The 18299-nt window shown below is 51.1% G+C and overlaps 1 protein-coding gene across 3 annotated transcripts in view; it reads left to right on the top strand.

Moving 5' to 3' along the window:
* Positions 1-18299, top strand: part of BOC (BOC cell adhesion associated, oncogene regulated) — a 96338-nt gene that overhangs the window by 68450 nt on the left and 9589 nt on the right. For all 3 annotated transcript variants that reach the window (XM_032678801.1, XM_032678800.1, XM_032678799.1), the window contains exons 2-8: positions 3951-4118; positions 4494-4772; positions 12490-12636; positions 13228-13371; positions 13792-14085; positions 14891-15163; positions 15802-16100. In XM_032678801.1, the coding sequence (XP_032534692.1) occupies positions 4034-4118; positions 4494-4772; positions 12490-12636; positions 13228-13371; positions 13792-14085; positions 14891-15163; positions 15802-16100 (1521 nt within the window). In that variant the 5' untranslated portion in view covers positions 3951-4033. The remainder of the gene's footprint in view (positions 1-3950; positions 4119-4493; positions 4773-12489; positions 12637-13227; positions 13372-13791; positions 14086-14890; positions 15164-15801; positions 16101-18299) is intronic.

Here is an 18299-nt window from a genome sequence, read left to right as displayed (position 1 = left end):
CCCACCACCCTTCCAGAGCTGATGAAGCTCTCGTTAATTTTGTTCTCCTAATGGCCCCTCCTTTGATTTACTGGTCTGTCTGAAAGGGACTTAGAGCTCCACCGACAGGAAATTGTTATTTTAACCTGGCAGGAAGGAATTTAAAATAAATAAACAAATAATTTTTGTTTTCCCTCCCCCTTGAAGCACTTTAAATTACTTTAACTCTTTCTTTTCCTAGGTAGCAATTAAGCAGGAGTTTTTGAGGCCAGTGGTGTCGGTGGCTGCAGAAGTGTCAGCAACTACCCCTGTGAGGAGCACCTCGCAGGGTACCTGCCCTGGGGAGAGGAGGCAGCAGAGCAGGACACTGTCATGCAGCAGCCTGGCAGCTCCCAGTGCAGCCCCCTGCCTGGGACCACCACCTCTGGGAAGTCAGCTGGAGTGCCTGGGGCCTCCTCCACTCCCCACCTCTGCTGCCTGTCCCACTGCAGCCCACTCTGGTGCCGCTTGCAGGGGCACCAGGCAGATCGAAAGCTGCCTGATTAATAAAGTGTCATGCTTTGCACTATTGCAGGCTGCTTAAGGGCAGCATTTTCAAAAGAGGTCAGCTCCCATTTAGGCATCGAAATAAGTTGGTTGCCTATTCAGGAGAGCTCAGCATGTCAAGAACTGAATGCTTTTGAAAATCTGGCTTCAATTGTGGAAGCTGAGAATTTCAAAATCTGGCTCTGGATCCTAATAGTTCTTTTGGAATTGATGTTTTCATTCATTTTCCTCATTATTTTTATGCTGCCTATTTACTTTTTGTACTTCACTCAGCTGTGAAAGAAATGGCCACATGTCCCTATTTAGAGCTTGTACTCTTGCCTGGAGGTTTGGGGAGGTACTATACACTTGTTGCAACACACCTTCTCTCCTCACTCTCTGCTCAATACTGTTCAATCTGCCCAGTACTGTGGCCAAATTTTTTGTTCTCCCCTTTTTTCTCCCCACCTATTGCTCTTCATCTTTTTACAGACCTGGGAGCAGCCAGTTTAGTCGTTGCATCGATGTGCCTGGGTGGTCCCAGCTCACGAAGGGTCTAGTGCACATTTCTGCTCCTTTGGCTTTGCCCTTCTGGCCAGAGGCTCCGTGCGATGCAGAGCTGCAGGGAGGTCTGGTTGGGAACATCTTTGCCTACCCCCTCCCTCAGCATGGGCTCCAAGGAGCAACTCTTTTTCCGTCCAACATTTTTCCATCCTACTGCCAAACCCATCCAGATAGGGGGGGAATGAGTCAGCTTTGCTCTGTAGACTTCCAGCACTGAGGAACAAGAGGCTAAGTTCTACCCCAAAATGTTTCTTCTACATCGGTGTAAGGCTTTCTATCACCAGTAGACATTAGAGTATGAGGTGTTTTTAAGCCTAAACTAGCTCAAAGTCTTTTCCAGATGAGTGTAAATAGTGTGACATTAACTTGTGCATCAGCAGTGGTGTCAACAGTGCATGCTCTGGTACAGACAGACCTAGGGCACTTTTACAACCATTGTCAGGGGTGACTTGCTGAGATGGTTCTAGTATAATGAAGGGTGCTTTGGTGGCTGTCTTACATGAAGAAATGAACTTGAGTAACTCAGGTGGTCTCCAAGTCAATCACTACAGTATCTTGTACAACGTGTGCTGATTGGTGGGGGAAATTGTCGAGACTCTCTTCTTAGGTGAGGAAAGTGAATATCAAGAAGGATGAATGTGTGGAAGGGAAGTTCCTGTCCTGTTGCTTTGGCACTGGAGATTGCCAGCAGAGGTTTTTCCCGTGCACAGGGGCTGTGGTCTGCAGGAGGTAAAGAGTGAGCCTACCTGATCTGTAGGTGCCTTCAGAATTTGCCCAATGTCTGAGCTCTGTCCGTGCTCCTAGATGCCTGGAAGCCACATCAGGCCATGCCAAGCTTGACCTAATTTACCCTGCCTCTCAGCAGGGCTTGTCATCTTGGCCTCACAGCCACACTAACCATGACTGTGTGACTCCAAGGAAAGAGCTGCCTTGCATGGAGCCCCCTGGGCCAGCCAGCCAACTGAGCTCACACTGGCCAGCAAAGTGCCATGTAAAGATGCCCTTTGTGGCATTTGCAAAGCTCTAGGGGCAGGTCACTTTACTTAGTGTTGCTTCCTTTTGAAATCGCCAGGTCAGAGGAGACTTTTCTTTTTCTTCTGTCTTCTCAACTTTATATGAATGTGTCCTCCATGCCTTCTCCCCCAAGCAGTGCTCTGGGGCATGGTGGGGAGAAAGGGGACAGCTTGAGAGGCTGCCAGAGGGACAGCCCAGTTTACAGGGATTCCTATGCCTGCAAGCCAGCTAGCTGGATTCTTGCTATCACAACATGGACCTCAGCATGGCTGGCTGTGGACATTGCCCCATACTGCACTCTTGCACCTTTGCTGTCACCAGAGGCCAAGCAAAGTCATTTGAGAGTATCTCACCTTTCCCCAAATGCTGTAGTTCCTTGCTAGGAGTAATCAGCCTGGCCTTGAACAACTTGCCAGGCATCTTGGGAGGAGTCTGGGTCAGTGCTTACTTCAGGAGCTAGGAGGTTTAATTTGGGAGGTTATGCTGGAAGGGACTTGTCCCCTCTTTTTAATGAGATGGTTGTGGAAAGGGCATATGCAAACAGTTGATGGCTCAAGCAGCGTTAAAAGTAGGAAATGCTGTTCTTCGGAGTCCAGGTGTTCTTGAGTATGGTGATTGGAGCTAATGAGATCATTGTGTATCTGCAGGGGGAGCAGGCAATATAACTGCTGCTTGGGCTGGCTGCCATGGATGCTTTGGTCTTGGGCTTCTCTCCTGTAGATATGCCATAGGGGCAATTCTGCAATGCCTTTGAGACTTGCGGGTCACCTTAGTGCTGCAACTGGAGGGAGCTCAAAATCCTGTAGCTGCGTTACGATGTCCGTAGAGGGAAGTCTCTTCTTGACTTCAGTCCATTGCCTTTGGTTAAAGTTGAATTCAGTCTGACATCTGAGGTGTCTCTTGAGGCAGCCACTGAGGTCTTTAATCCCCCTGACCTGGCTTGTTTGCCTTAGAGTCAGTTTATGAGTCTGCCCAAAGCAGCTGCTGTGGTGTGCAGCTCTTCACAGCAACCTGGGTTGTGACAGGTGGCCTTGCACTTCTAGCTTTTTGGAGATAGTTGATGCTCTCAGATATGAAGTTGGTGGTTTGTCCAGACAGGGTAGTTCTACTCAAAATAGGCAGTGTATTTCAGGCAGAACAGTTAATCTGAAATCTTTTCATAGATTGAGTCTCTTTGTTTAGAATAAAGATGTATTTTGCCAAATGAGTGTGATCTGCCCCCAGCTTACTGCATTGAATTTAAACAAATTTAGAACCGGGCATTTCTTTGTCCTGAAAAAAGGTGTCCCCTTCACTTCAGAATAATCCCTTTCAGAGATCCCCTGAAACACTTTTGTATCTCCTAAGATCTCCTGGATTGAAACATAGGTACGCCCAGTAGCTACATGGCCAGTGCCTTGGGAAGAGAATGTAAAACTGCAGGATTACCTCTGTTTTCATGTGGCTTGTGACTTGTGCTACTTATTTGCTTTTGTGTTCAAGATACAATGTATTCCAGACACAGTCAAGAAGTGGCAGCGACACTTAGTGAATATCTTCAGTGACACTTTGTTAGATTGTGTTTTGCCCCTGAAAATTGCCTGGTGTGCATTGCTCTTACTGACTGGGCCAAGTCTGAAATGGGGAAGGGGAGTGTGTGTCTGTGTACACACATGTGCCAAGGGCTGAGGGTGGGATCTCTTGGGAGACTCACAACCATGCCTGGGGGAGAGGCTGGAGAAGTGCTTGCTTTAGTGTCTGTAGCCTCCTCAGGTCACTGGCTCGGTGAATCTGTGGCAGTTTAGAGATGTTGGTAGAGAAGCCAGGCAGGGCTGGAAAGCAGAGGGAATTCTGAGGGTCTCATCCATGATATCTCTTTTCATCCACAGGAATCTGCTGCTACACGTCCACTGCACCCCTTGAGGCAGCTTATGGGACCCTTCCCTGGGCACCCCAGGTCGCACTGCATGGGATGGCAATGACACGTGGAAAGAAGAGGCCCATGTCCCCCATCCCTTGCCTTATGCTTGCTGCCGCTACCTGTTTTGCCAGACTGAGTGAGTTCCTGTTCTCACCCATTTGTTCCTTTCATTTTGCCTTGTTGCTGTTTAGTGTAGCCATGCCTCAAGCAGAAAGTGGTTTCCTCTTTCCACTACTTCCTCAGTAGCCTTGACCAAAGATCAAACACTCCTATAGAGGAGAAGGAGATACATAAGGAGGGGGACATTTCTATCTGGCAGTGTCAAGAAAAAGTGGGGCTGGTGTGCATCTTCAGGCACTAAGGGTGGGGGTGTGGGGAGCTAAGGGGAAGCTACAGCACAAGCAGAAGTGATGGGGAATGCAAAATGTACAGTGCTGCAGCTTTTTCCTCTGTCCTTTCTTTTGCTGAGTCTCATAGAGCTTTCTTATTCCCATTTTTTCCCTCTGTGCAGGTGAATCTCTGCAAGTCACAGTGCAGCCTGCTTCCATTGTCCAAAAACTTGGGGGCCCAGTCAGCCTGGGGTGTGTGGTGGACCCCCCCAGAGTGAACCTCACATGGAGACTGAATGGGAAGGAGCTGGCTGGATCAGATGAGGTGCTGGGTATCCATGTGGAGCGAGGGAAACTCGTCATCACAGCTCTCAACAACCACACCGTGGGGCGGTACCAGTGCATTGCTCGTGTGCCCGAGGGAGTCATTGCCAGTGTCCCTGCAGTGGTCACATTAGCCAGTGAGTAGCTTTAGTCCTCTGCCATCTCCTGCTTTGCTTGGGCCATCCCTCATGCCTCTTGGGAGGCTCATCCATACTTACCTGTTCATGCTGGCATCAAGGGAGGGCTCCTTTGGCTTAGGCTATTTTGTAGCTTTTTTGATCATGGACTGGCTGTCATGTTGTGACCCAGCCTTGACCCAAGAAGTTCTCCTCCTGCGGAGTAGGCTGCAGACCTGTCCTGCAGTGACAAGTTTTTACAAGAGCAGGAAATACCTGAGCTATGGGGTTTGTGTGTGTGGTTGGTTTCCCGAGTGTCATGCTGCCTCCTCTGGTTGCTGACTTCTTGGTTGAGTTTACAAATGGTACCTGCTGATGCTGATGGCCAAACTGCTGCCTGGGCTGCTGTGGGACTGCTGCCAGCGCAGGGAGAACATGTGCTAAGTTTTACTGCCTTCCTGAGACACAACTCTGAGGGACTCCACTTCTATCCCTGAGCTTACATGCTCCTCACTGCTACCTTCTGGCACTGGTGACAGACCAAGACCTGTGCGTGGGAGGGGTTGTCTTAGAGTGGGCAACTTTTCTTACAAACACCTGGTTTTGGCCAGATGTTATGCTCAAATGTGAGAAAGTGCTATATTTGGAGGCATCTGAGAAAAAGCAGTGGAGAGCCCGACCTTCTCAGAAACCCACACAGTTTTTGGTATGTGCAGAGGAGACTGCTATCCCCTGGCAGTGACAGCCCCTGAGTGTAGAAAGGGCTTCATCTTCTGGACAAGGGGGAGTTTGGGGCTGTCTTAAGAAAATGAAGAAGTGAAGATGTTTGTGCAAAGTGGGAGCTGGCTTTGCTTTAAAGCCGAGAGCTATTGGCTTGTCACTGGTACATTAATCAGGAGTGAAATGTTTAGGCCAGGCTGGGTGGGAGGAGGAGGCCAGGGAAAGCGAGGAGGGAGTTGCTGAACTCTGAGGCGGGGTGGGAGGGGGTTGTCACGGGGCCGAATCTGTCAGGGGATTTGGCCTGAGCCCCATGCTGAGATTAAGTTTCGTAGAACACATTCCAGAGCAGAAAGGGGGCTGTGTGTGCTGGTGGCCTGATAGAGGGAAGGAGAGGAGGGGAGAGGTGGATGGGATTACCAAGGGCATGGTTTGCATTTAGGAGAGCAGGGTGTGCACAGCTCCTCAGCCTGATCAGTTCCTTCTTAGGCTGATCCCCTTTTCTTTTTTTACCCTCACCCCAACCCACCACCACTAGCTCTGTCTCATGAGACAAAGTATGTCTGATCTGCCTGCTTTGGTGTAGCGTCAGTGGTGGATAGGAGACAGGTCCTAGAGCACCAGAAGGTCCCACCTTGTCCTTCAGGAACAAATCAAAGCCACAACTGAGTAGTCCATCAGCACTCTCCAGGAGCCAAATCACCTTTACCTACTGGATTGCAACTGGGGATGTGGGTACAAAAGAGAAGGACTTGGCCATTGCTTTGGTCCCTCCCATGGCAAAGGTGCTACTGCTGAGGGGAGGTCAGGAGCACCATTCAGTGAGGCTCACAAAACTGGAGCCAGAGGTTGGATGATCATGCAACTAATCCATGGTGGAGCATCCCTGTGCTGTGCTGCATTGGTCCCTTTTCCTCAAGGAGAGCTGGGCATGGCAGAGGCCATATCCCATACACCCAAACAGCCTTGGGCAATAGAGAACCCCCACATGGGTAGACTGGGCAGTCATTGAGTGAAGAGAGAGAGTGGGCATCCCAGAAAAGCCATGGGACTGAAGGTGTAGGAGGGAAACCTTCTGGAGGGGTTCAAATAACCAGTTTCATGTTCATGAGCTGGAGGTTGCTTGCAACAGTGGCTTTGCAGTAGTCTGAAATAACAGGGAGCATGGATTGATTGTGGGACTGAGTTGGAAAGCTATGGTAGCAGATGTGTCACAGGCTCTCACTCCTGCTCCAGACCTCCTCTACAGGATCTTGTCTGGAGCTGATTCAGTGCCGACCATGGTCCTGGGAGTAAGAGGGAAGTCCCTGGCAGGTTGGCATTGCAGTTGATACTTCTCTTCTAGATCACCTTCTGGACTGTAAGAAAACCCTCTGAAAGTTTTAGCTCCATCCAAAAATTATTTTGGGGTGGCAGGGAAAGAGTGAAACTGGAATGTGAATGAAAGCTCTGGCGTTGGGGGTGGGAGGGTGAGAATGGAAATATTTTCAAGGTTTAGGTTTATTTTGGAAGATGACCTAGAGTCATTGGAAAAGTGACTTGCTAGGTTTGAAGGGGTGTAGACAACATCTGGCCAACTTCTAGGCTGTTTCCACTCTTTTCTCTTCACCTCCTTTGGAGGAAGCACTCCTGAGTGGCCCAGGCTGTGTGTGCCCAGTCCCTTGGGGTCTCCCTGTGCTTTGCTGACAGTCAGCAAGCAGATAACCATCGCTGCAGTGCTGGCAGCCACAGCCTAGCCTCGGGACTGATACTTCCTTCTCCCATCTGTGGCACAGTGAAGCCACATCCATCTCTGTTCTCCCTGGCTCAGAGAGCTGGTTGAAACTAACATTTAATTCCTCCAGCAGAGATAAAATAGCTATTGTATAGCTGAGGGGCGGAGGGAGGAGAGATTCGCAGAAAGGGAAAGATTTCATAAAGTAACAAAAAGACAAGCACTTCAGGCATTACTTGGATGCTTTTGGGTCCAGTTAGAGCTGACCTGGTGCTCCATACTCAAACTTGGCAGCCTGTGGCATATTGGTGCAGATACACACCTGCTGATGACTGCTGGCCTAACTGTGGTAGGCTGCAGTCTGGGACAGCTTGAATAGATGAGACAGGGATATTCTTGGTTTTCCAAGCCAGGCCTTAAGCCTTTGTATGGCTAACAACTGCAAGGAAGAGAAAGATACTTTCTGTGCCTGATTCTAGGTAGCAAAGAAGCCCTGCCCCAGCACCTCTCCTGGATCGAGGTGCTGTATGTAAAAGGTATGGCTGCAGTGGGCTCTGGTGGGGCCAGATAAATCCACCAGGGACACAAACATGCTGCTGTGGGGCTGGTTCTGCAACAGCAAAAGGCTTGGACAGCTTCAAGAGCTCTCGGCGGAGCTCACGGAGCAACTGAAATGCAGGACTGGAGCAAAGCTAGTGAGCAGAGGTGGCGAGAGCTGTGTAACTCCCAGCATTCAGCTGCACACATGGAAAATCACTGCAGCAGACACAACAGCAAGCCTGACCTGGATAGATGTGACATTTAAAAACAAAGCAAGAAAATAGATGAAGGGTGCAGCAAAGAAATTCCACCCGCTCTGGTGTATCTCCTGTGGCCAGGGACATGGGAGTGCAGGGCACCTGTATCCCAGGGATGCTGTGGGACAAGAGAGGTTCATTGCCCCGTGGCCCTCCATCAGTGCCACTGGCAAGGTCAGTCCTCAGCTTTTTGGCAGCACATGCGGGAAGCTGGGCCTCAGTGCATGGAGCTCATGGGCAGTGACCCTGCACCAGGTCGGGTTGGGCATCCCCCAGGAATTTGCAGCTGCTTTCTGAAGACAACCCCATTCATTTTCCTCTGCTTGGGCCTCTCCTCTGATACTCCCCAGAGGCGATAGCAAGAGGGAGGGAGGGAAGGGGGTGGCTGCCTGTTGGAAAGGCATTTGCTGAGCAGGCACGGGGGCTCTGGCCTCGGGGGCAGAGGTGGTGTGAGGAGGGGAGAGAAGGAAAACACAGGTGGTGTTTCATGAGCCAGTAGAACTGTGACATGAGGACTGTGAGGTGGGCCCAGGGTGGGGTAGTGGGGCTGAGGCAGTGGGGGGGATGTGCTTGGGAGGGTGTGAGTAGGCAGGAGTCTGGGGGGCTGTGTCTGTCCCAGCAGGGCAGGAGGAATCTGGTGGTGACAGCACCAGTGCCCAGGCTCCTGTGGTGCTGGCTGGATGGGGAGCAAGAGCCAGGCTTCTCTGACAGGCAAGGGGATTAATGGAAGTTGCCCGCCCCCATTCTGGGGGACCCCATCCCTGCCCATTCCCCTTCTTGGGCTCCCTCCCTTCCCTCTTTCTCCCTTCCCTACAGCAGGGAGGACTTTTACCTTGAGGACCGTCATTTTATTTACTACTGCTTTTTCTCTGAAGTTATTTATGGTCTCCCATTCATTTAATCTGGTCTGTCTCGCCTGCCTCGTTGCTTGGCCCCCAGCCCTGGGATTCAGCTGGTTTCCCTCCCTGATGACAGCGGCACAGCCAGCTGCAGGGCTGACCCTCCCTGTGCCCCGGTTCGCCCCATCGCACCTCAGAGCCGGGTGCAGATGACCACAAGCATTGGCCTTTGGTTGCACCCCCTCCTAAACAAAAAAAGAGGAAAAAATGAAAAAATAAGCCCTGTTATCCCAGCACGGCTGGGATTAGTAGTGCTCTGTCTGTCCGCAGCACCTCCCGGATGGTGGCTGATGGATGAGGACTTGCTGCTTCACTGTGGTCAGGCATGTCTTTTAAGGACAAGGACATGGGCTGGCATGCTGGGTGCTGCCATATGAGAAGGAAAACCCAACCAGTGAGAGGGGATGTGGTTTCTCCCAGCTGCAGTGGATGTTGGGCTGGGGGTACAAATTGCATGTTAGACGTGGGGCATGGCTGCTGCCAGCTGGGCAGCCAAAGGGGCAAGCGCTGCTTCCCCCTAGTGCTCACCCTCTCCTCCACCCCCCCACCCTGCACTGCCTACTGGGGAGAGCAACTCAGGAGCAGCTTGTTTGAAGCCCCCAGAACAAAGCTGGCTGTCCCAGCCTGGCATGGCACCCTCTGTTTTGCTGTGCCAGATGCAACAGGATTGTGAGGGGGAGCTCAGCACATGCACAGAAGGGGACAGGGGTGCCCCTGACCACCCGTCACCAGCCGTGGCTGACCCACTGGCATTAATAGATGGCTGTATGTGCCCATACCAGCAGGGAGCAAGGGTGGTTGAGGCCGCCCATGGCCAAAATCCATTGGCAAACAAACCAGTTTTGTTCTCTGTGGGGGAGCAGGAATTTAGGGGAGTAGTTTGGCCGGAAGCTCCTACACTTGCATATTGGAAAGCAGATTGTCCTGGTGCCCACCTGATGTTTTTCCCCTCTCTCCTGCCAGTTTTGCTCTACTTCTCCAGAGGCACCTGGTTCTTGCTTCTGCAGCCACCCCAGAATCCGTTTCCTCTGTTCTTTCCCCCTTTGTCCCCAGTTTCACCCCTCGTCCCCCAGGGCTGGGCTGAGGGAAAGCCAGGAAGAGCTGGAGGCCCTGCTCCCTGCTGTGGGGCTGCAGCACTTCCAGCTGTGAGAGAGGTGGGCTGAGCTGCCATCTGGGGGGGCTGCACGTGAGGGGTCCCCATGTCTGCCCAGCCCAGAGTCATTCCAGAGGTCCCCTGGCACAGGGTCATCATTTTCCATCTCTGAGATGGCTCCACCTGGCAGGACCATGGGTCTGCTCTTTCTCTGGGCTCCTGGGCCCCTTCTTCTCTTTGGGGTCTATGTGTGCATGTACACGTGCATATGTGTGTGTGTGCAGATCCCTGCCAGCAGTGCTGGAGCCTCTGCCTTGGCTCCAAAATCTTAATTTGGCTGTGATGAATCCAGACCACCAAGGCACACATTAATTTTCCTGATGCTCGTTTATATTTTGTTGATCGGAGAAATATGCATGATGTGGGCAAGCAGACACTGGGCTTTCGCCACTTCTCCACCTCTTTCCATTTCTGTGGCTCTTACTATTTTATTCCTTGATCAAATATAAAAAGCAAAGAGGAGAAAATATCCAGCATCCTTCCCTTCCCCAGCAGTAACTTTCGTTGGAGGAGGAGCATGAGGCACTGCCAGCTTTTCATAAGTTAAGAGTTAACTTTCATCTGGCTTTAATATCCAGTGGAAACATGGCTCCCCTCCTCAGCTTGTCTTAAAGGATTGATCACATTTCTGAAGTTCACCCGTATTCCTTCTTTTTATTATTTTTTTTTTTAAATTGAACAATGCCAAGAAATTCCAGAAGTATGAAGCATGTTCACTGCAAATCATTTTTATGACATTGCAAAACCTCCCCTTTTCTTTTCAACCTCCTCCCCTTCCCTCAGATCTGGGCCCGGGAACGCTGGCTCCCCCAGCAGCCACCCAGCAGCCCCTCCGCGCCGCGCTCGGGGAGGCTTTCTCGACTCCTTGCCAAGAGAGCTGTTTTTTATTTAAACTCCATAAAGGATCTTGCTTTAATCAGAAAGTCTGCTTGAGAAATTTCATGTCACTTTTCCATGACTGTGGGTGGGAGAAGCTTGGAGCCACAGTTGTCTTTTGCTCTTGGAGCGCTGCTGCATTTCCCAGAGAACAAAAGCACATTTTTCTGCTGGCTGGGGCTGCCAGGGGAGGCTGCCTGCTGTCCGCCCGCCGCCAGCCCTCCTGCTTCCCCTCGGGCTCTCCAAACTGCCCGAGGTCGCGGGTGCCACGTCCAGGGATGGGTTTCTAGGGGCGAGGGAGCTGTCGGCAGCACGTGGCTGTGTCGTGACGACAGATGCAACGTGCTGCCTTAGCGTGGGGTTTTGAAAGGGAAGGGCAGTCTCATCCAGATTTAGCAGCAGTGCCACTTGGGAGTGTGTTCGTGCTGAGTCCCGGGAAGAAGCACCAACCTGGACCTTGATGTGACAACATGACCTGTGACCAACTGTGGGATGTGCAGTTGTCACTAGTGGTCGCCTGGGCTGGTGCGTGGCATTGTAAAAATGCATGTGAGGGATGTTCTTCCTGGCACAAAACCTTCTCCTTCCCACAACAGGCTGTCTGAGACAAACTTTGAGCTTGCAGTGCCCTGCAAGATTTGCCATCATGCTCAGGGAGAGTGGAAACCAGTTTTCTCCCTGGAAAGCTTGGTGGGGCCAGGCTGGCATGCTACCTATCCTGCCAGATCTATGAGGTTTTGCTGCAGTCTTCTGCTCCTGCTTTGAAACACAGGGAAAAGAAAACAAGTTGGCACCCCTGCCTCCTCACCCCTGTGCTTCCAGTCCTGCTACTCTCATCAGCCTGGCCAGGGTGGGAACCCCCATCACAGCCTGGTAGGGAGACACGTGGTGGGATGGGGTTTTCACGGCTGCTTTAGCAGGGGAAGCGGCTGTGCTGTGTAGAGGAGGAACTGTTTTTCCTTGCAAGTCCATGTTCTTTAAACTGGAGCGTGGGCACTGCTTGGGCACATGTGAAGCGTCGTGGTTGACCAGCCTTTGGCTGGGAGATATTTGATGGGAGTGAGAGTGCCTGGAGCAGAGACACCAATTGCTCAGGCATTGGGGGACCTCAGGGAAGCTCTGGGAGCATCCAGCACTCACACACTTTCTCCCACCTGTCATCTTACACCCTCAGAGCAGGCTGGGTACCCGAGTTGTGACTACAAAGTTAGCTTCTCAGTAGCAGGACAGCAGTTGTGTTTGAAATAGCAGGCAGCAGAAGGACCTTTTTTGGCCACCCTTCAGTGCTGCAATAAGTTGGCTCATTTTTTACTCTCAGGCCAGGATTTTTCGCACCCAGTTTCCCAGCCCTGGAGCAGGCGGTTTCTGCAGAAGCTGTGTTTTAAGTTATTCATTTTGTAGGAAGGGGGAGGAGAAAAAAAATAAAGCTGTGAGACCACACCTGTTTCCCCAGCTGCTGGTGTCAGAGCGGTCCTCTGCCGGCACTGCCGTGAAACAGTCCTGAGTCCACAGGGGGAGGATGAGCTGACACTGAGATGCTTAGCCAGCCACTGAGGTGCCCTGTCTTTTGCTCTGTTTGCAGATCTCAAAGATTTCAAGTTTGACGGCCAGCACGTGATCGAGGTGGATGAAGGGAACACGGCTGTGATCGCCTGTGACCTGCCCGAAAGTCACCCCAAGGCACAGGTCCGCTACAGTGTGAAGCAGGAGTGGCTGGAGGCCTCCCGAGGTGAGTGCACAGGGGTCTGTCCTCATGGGTCCCCTCCCAAGACTCTCAGTTTTATCCTTCCTTGCCAGCAGTAGCTTTCTCTGCTTGCTGCCTCCTTTCCCTTTGCCAACAAGTTAGTTTAGGGCCCCTGGCAGGTCTCCCTGATGTCCCTGCTGCTTGGGATTGGGAAGCTACATCTAACACTGGCTTGCAAAAAGGCAAAAGGAAGCAGAATTAGGTGAGGCATATCACTCTTTATTGGGTGTCTCTTTGTGCCCATTAAGAATTCTTTCAGCCCAGCTTGGACAAAAGGTGACCTTGAATTTATTGAAACTTTTAAGATTTAGGTCTAAATTTAGTAGCTTCATTCCATTTGCTGCATGTACCTGTGACAAGCTAGCTTCACTTGAGGCTCTGTTCCTTCCATCACTGCATGATTGCTCCCTGTGATATTTGAACCAGAAGGGATCATTTTACTGCCGTCGGTGTTGCCATGGTATTTTTTTCCTTTCCCACTTATCCACCTGTCCTTCAGGACACTGCGTGTCTTCCAGGAGGCTGGACAGGAGCATATCTTGTGACCACCTGCCACCTTCTCTTCTGTCTCTACAGACAATTACCTTATTATGCCATCTGGGAACCTTCAGATCGTCAATGCCAGCCAAGAGGATGAGGGGACTTATAAATGTGCTGCCTACAACCCTGTGACACAGGAGGTGAAAACTTCGGTCTCCAGCGAGAGGCTCCGTGTGAGACGTAAGCCTCACTGCACATCTCCATAGCACTTCCAGCTGTGGCAGCATGTACCAATGCTAACACAGCTGTTTTTCTGTTTGAACCAACGTTACCAGTTCCCGGGAAAACTCCTTTCTGGCAGCAGAAGGCCCCATGGTCTGCTCCTGGAGTATGTGCGTGCAGCCCTGGGATTGCCATACTTCCTTAGGATTTGTTCTTGGCCATGGGCAAGCAAAGGCCCTTAGCCCTTTAGCAAGGCTCCTAGCTGTGTGCATTCCCTTAAGGAACGTCCCACTTGGCCTGTGTTGCCATTTATCTGCCCCAGCACAGGGAAACAGTGTACTAGCCCTGCCATTAATCCTACCTACCCACTGCACAGGGTGCTTTCCCACCCGCCACTTTCCTTCCCACCCACTTCCTTCCCCACTCTCTCCGCCCCAGGCTCTACAGCAGAGGCAGCCCGGATAATCTACCCTCCTGAAGCTCAGACCATCATTGTCACCAAGGGCCAAAGCCTCATCCTGGAGTGCGTGGCCAGCGGGATCCCCCCACCACGGGTCACCTGGGCCAAAGATGGCTCCAGTGTCTCCGCATACAACAAGACGCGCTTCCTGCTCAGCAACCTCCTGATTGACCCCACGAGTGAGGAGGACTCGGGCACCTACAGCTGCACGGCTGACAATGGGGTTGGGGAGGCCGGAGCTGCATTCATCTTCTACAACGTGCAGGTGTTTGGTGAGTGCTGCTGTAGCCATTATTTCAGGAAAGGCCTGGACTTTCTCCACTGCTTTTAGGGGAAAATACTAGCACTGATGTACAAACCACAATGTAATGCAAACCCTTGCTTGTGGTTCCAGTTTCTAGGAGACCAGACAAACTCTTCCTTGAGGATGGTAGTTCCTCCTTCATGGATTCCACCATGGGCTGGAGATGGGGGATCCTCCCTTCGTCTGCAGAAGCTCTTCTCTTGTCATTTGTGGCACTGTTTTTGTTCTAACGCTTTCTAGTGGAGGACTGGCTGCTCTTTAGACATATTTGACATTGGCATAGGAAGGCATCAGAGTGTCTTGCTTTTTCTTCTGTTCTGTAGGGAAGCTCTCTATGGGATGGGAAATGTAAGGGATACTACCTACACCTTATATATTTCTACCATGCATCCTTGCCCTTCTCACAATCACTACGTAGGCTAAGCCTCTTTTATGGATTGCATTTCATCCAGGTGCTGATGTATTGTTGTGGCACAAGCTCAGTCTTTGAAGAGTAGCATTTCAGCTCAGCAAAATGGGACTTGTAGGTGGCTGCTGTCATCTGAGAGGGGCAGATGGCTTTGGGCCACCTCTCTTTGTGGTTTATGTGGATGCAGAAGGGGAGGTGCATTGAAGCAGACCAGTGTGGGCCCCCACAAAGGGAGTGGGACTTGAGGGCAGGAAAGGATCCATCACTCTTCTCCCATCCCTGCCAGAGAGGAAAGTGCAAAGCCATGACTGTGCCATGCTCCCAGACAAGTGGCACTCAGCAGCTGTGGTTTTTCCCCACACAGAGCCCCCAGAGGTCACCATGGAGCTGTCCCAGCAGATCATTCCGTGGGGCCAGAGTGCCAAGTTCACCTGCGAGGTGCGAGGGAACCCCCAGCCCTCCGTCATGTGGCTGCGCAATGCTGTCCCCCTGTCCGCCAGCCACCGGCTCCGGCTGTCCCACCGGGCACTGCGCCTGGTCAGCGTGGGGCCCGAGGATGATGGGATATACCAGTGCATGGCGGAGAACGAGGTTGGCAGCGCACAAGCCATGGTGCAGCTGCGGACAGCCCGGCCGGGTAAGTCCCTCTTTCCGAGCTTGTGACCATCCAGTCACAGCCTAACACACAGGAGAAGAGCAGGGCGGGGAGCAGGAGAAGGATGTTGGTGTGTAACCCTCCCACTTGTGTTTGATCTGCCTTGCTCTCCCCTCCTTTTTAACCTACACTTTGACTACTATTTTGACTGGGATCTCCATATCTCCCTGTGGGAACAGATGACAGCAGAGCAGTTTTGCTTCTAAGGCAGGAGGACCATGTGTGCATATTTGAGCAATCTCTACATGAGAGAGACAAAACATTCTGGGTGTAGTGCCTTGCCCCTTGGCTTAGCTCTGCCTCTGAGCTTGGGCACGAGCATAAATACTGATGTGAGTGGATTCACCTGGGGCAAGAGAGAGACCACCTTATACCTTGGACCATGTTGAACTTATCCAGGGTAAGAGGGGCTTCTAAGAGGGAGGAAGCCTCATGTGGCTAAGGCCTATTCTAAGAGAGGCCCCAGTGAGATGTGCTAGGTTTAGAGCAGGGGAAGGAGAGATTGTTGCCAACACCTTTTTCAATGGCACTGCAGGCAGCACCACACAAGGGTCTCATAGCTCTGCCATCACCACAGACTGGGATGGACATTTACCCTGCCTTGACACCTTGTCTTTCAGGAGCTTCACTCAACCCTGGGCGAGATGCCCAGCTGGGTTCAGCTCAGCTTCCAACACCACCTTCCAGGGAAAATGCCTTAAAGCTGCCCCTGGATAAAACTGGGCTGCCAAAGCTTGAGACAACTCCACTGGCAGTGTCTCCACAGTGTGCAGCCAACAGGGAGCTGGTGGCTCCAGCTGAAGCCCCCATCATCCTCAGTTCCCCCCGGACATCCAAGACGGACAGCTACGACCTGGTGTGGAGACCCCGTCCCGACAGCAGAGCCCCCATCCTCTATTACGTGGTGAAGCATCGCAAGGTATTGCTGTTTTGCCCTGCTCCCGTCTCTCCTCTGCACCGTTCCATGGGTGGGCTGGTGCCTCACCACACGTTTTCACACCTCGTGAACAGGTGTGTTGGGGCAGGGGCACCCACTGCTCACTGGTGGCACTGGTTGGTGGGACCTCCTGGGCCACAGTCTCAGCCGGCTGAGGTACGACGAGTACAGGCTGTGAGAGGAGGTTTGCTGAGCTGAAGAGCCCATAGCAGTGCCCGTCTGCCTCAGTATGCAGAAGGCATGTGCACATACATGGGTTTCCAGTAGCTTCCACTTAAAATTCCCTGTTGTGTGCTTGCACAAGTAGGAATTCCTGAGAGCATATTGTGCATTACTTGCTCTGTAATGCTTTTGTCCTGGCACAAGCCACAGGGACACCTCTGCCTTGAAAGGCTTGGGCTGCAGGACACAGGTCAGCAGCTGTGTGTAGCTGCCATGCTCAGCAGCACCAAAGTGTCCATGCTCACTGAGTGTGACAAACCAGCAGAGAGCCTTCATAGCCACTGTAAATCCTCTGGGAAGGTCCTTAACCACCAGTTTTATTCTGGAAGTTGAAAGGCAGGGCACTGTTGAGTATGTCTCTTGCCAGTGGCACGTGGTGCGGTGCCGAGTCCTGCTTGAGTCCAAGGGCTCCTGCCCTCTGTGGTGCTTCACAGCATCACGGGCACACTGCAGGCAGAGCTGTACCCCAGCAGTTTCTTTAAATAGTGAAGTATTGTTGAGGGAAATATTCTGCTTTTCTGATGTAAAGTATCACTTTCCATTTTGCTGGGGGTAAGTGGAAGAAAGTGGCTTAAATTTATCTCTTTGCTGTTTGTCTTTCCTTTGGGTAGTTAGGGAGTTGCAGTAGAGAGGCAGGTTTTGCCTCAGACTCCAAAGGGTTTGAGTATATTCCAAAAACATGCCAGACTGTATGTTTTGAATTCCCAGCCACTGCAAGGGAAGCCACTCTTTTCAAGTACATGTCAATATATGTATCTATTTTCCTGGAATTGTTTGATTTTTGTAAAAATATATTGTAGGCTGTAATAATCCTTAATTTCTTTCTAAACAAAACTTAAGATGAGGATTTCAGCTAACTGTCTCTTTAAAGAGCCTTTTAAAACAAAGGCAGAAGATGCCAACACAAGAACACAATAGAGCAAGCTTAAGTAAAAAACAAAGATGCCTAAAGCCTCACCAGACTATTGGCTCTGGTTGTCTGCCAAGAAGAGATTTGTTCCCCAATGGTGTATCACATAACTACCAATTCTGCATGTGATCTTAACTTGCAGGCTTGGAGTTTGTCCATATTTGATTTGTTTTTCCGCACTTCACCTGGAAGGGGCCGTAGGGCAGTGGAGGTCACCGTGGGTCACTGCAGTTTGCAGTAATATGTTTTCAGTGTAGTCCAAATTCTCAGCTGGAGACTCTTTCTTGGCATGCTTAAGGATTATGTGGAAAGGAATTAGTCCCAATAACCCTTAAACTTGTTTAGAAAGAGTCTTTCCATCTGAGATCTTTAGGATCAGGTTATATAATGATCCGGTTTTGACATTTCTGACTGGAAAAGCATGTGTGCGGAGAGGGAAGAAATCAATTCAACAACAAAAGAAAAGGCTCTTTGTGTAAAAGATGGCTGAAAGGAAAGTTAAACCTACAGACGGGAGACTTACATTTGTACTGGGCAAGAGTCTGCTTCTTCTCTGGAAAATATCTGTGGATGTCTCTTTTTTTCTCCCTGTTCTTGCACTGCCCCTAAATTCTCAGCAGCCTCCAAGCAGTCAGATGCCATGCAGCCCTTATTTTTGTTTCCTAAGAATTTCTCTTTTTCTTTCCTGGATATTAGCAGCCTTTAGGGCTCCCCTCCCTGGCCCCACAACTTCGCAGGTTCAGGAATAAAAATAAAATGAGGCAGGCATTAATCAGTCAGTGTCAAACGCTTGGAGAAGATAAATGATACAGCAGAGTCTTGGCATTTCCGTTTTGTTGCGTTGCCTGCGTTACTAATGCTCCTTTTGGCATCGGGTCACTTCAGTGTCCTGCCTGTTTGCCTGCAAAAATATTATCCTTGCAGCTGGGGAGAAGGAGGAAGGTCCCACCTTCCCTCCACCTCCGCATGGGGCATCAGGGCATCACTGAAAAACAAACTGTGTTTCCAAGCCTTTCTCGGGGCCATGGCCATACACAGTCTCTTTCCTG

This window comes from Chiroxiphia lanceolata, chromosome 2 (assembly GCF_009829145.1).
Source record: "Chiroxiphia lanceolata isolate bChiLan1 chromosome 2, bChiLan1.pri, whole genome shotgun sequence".
Lineage (NCBI taxonomy): Eukaryota > Metazoa > Chordata > Aves > Passeriformes > Pipridae > Chiroxiphia > Chiroxiphia lanceolata.
This window is presented reverse-complemented; position numbering and strand designations above follow the sequence as displayed.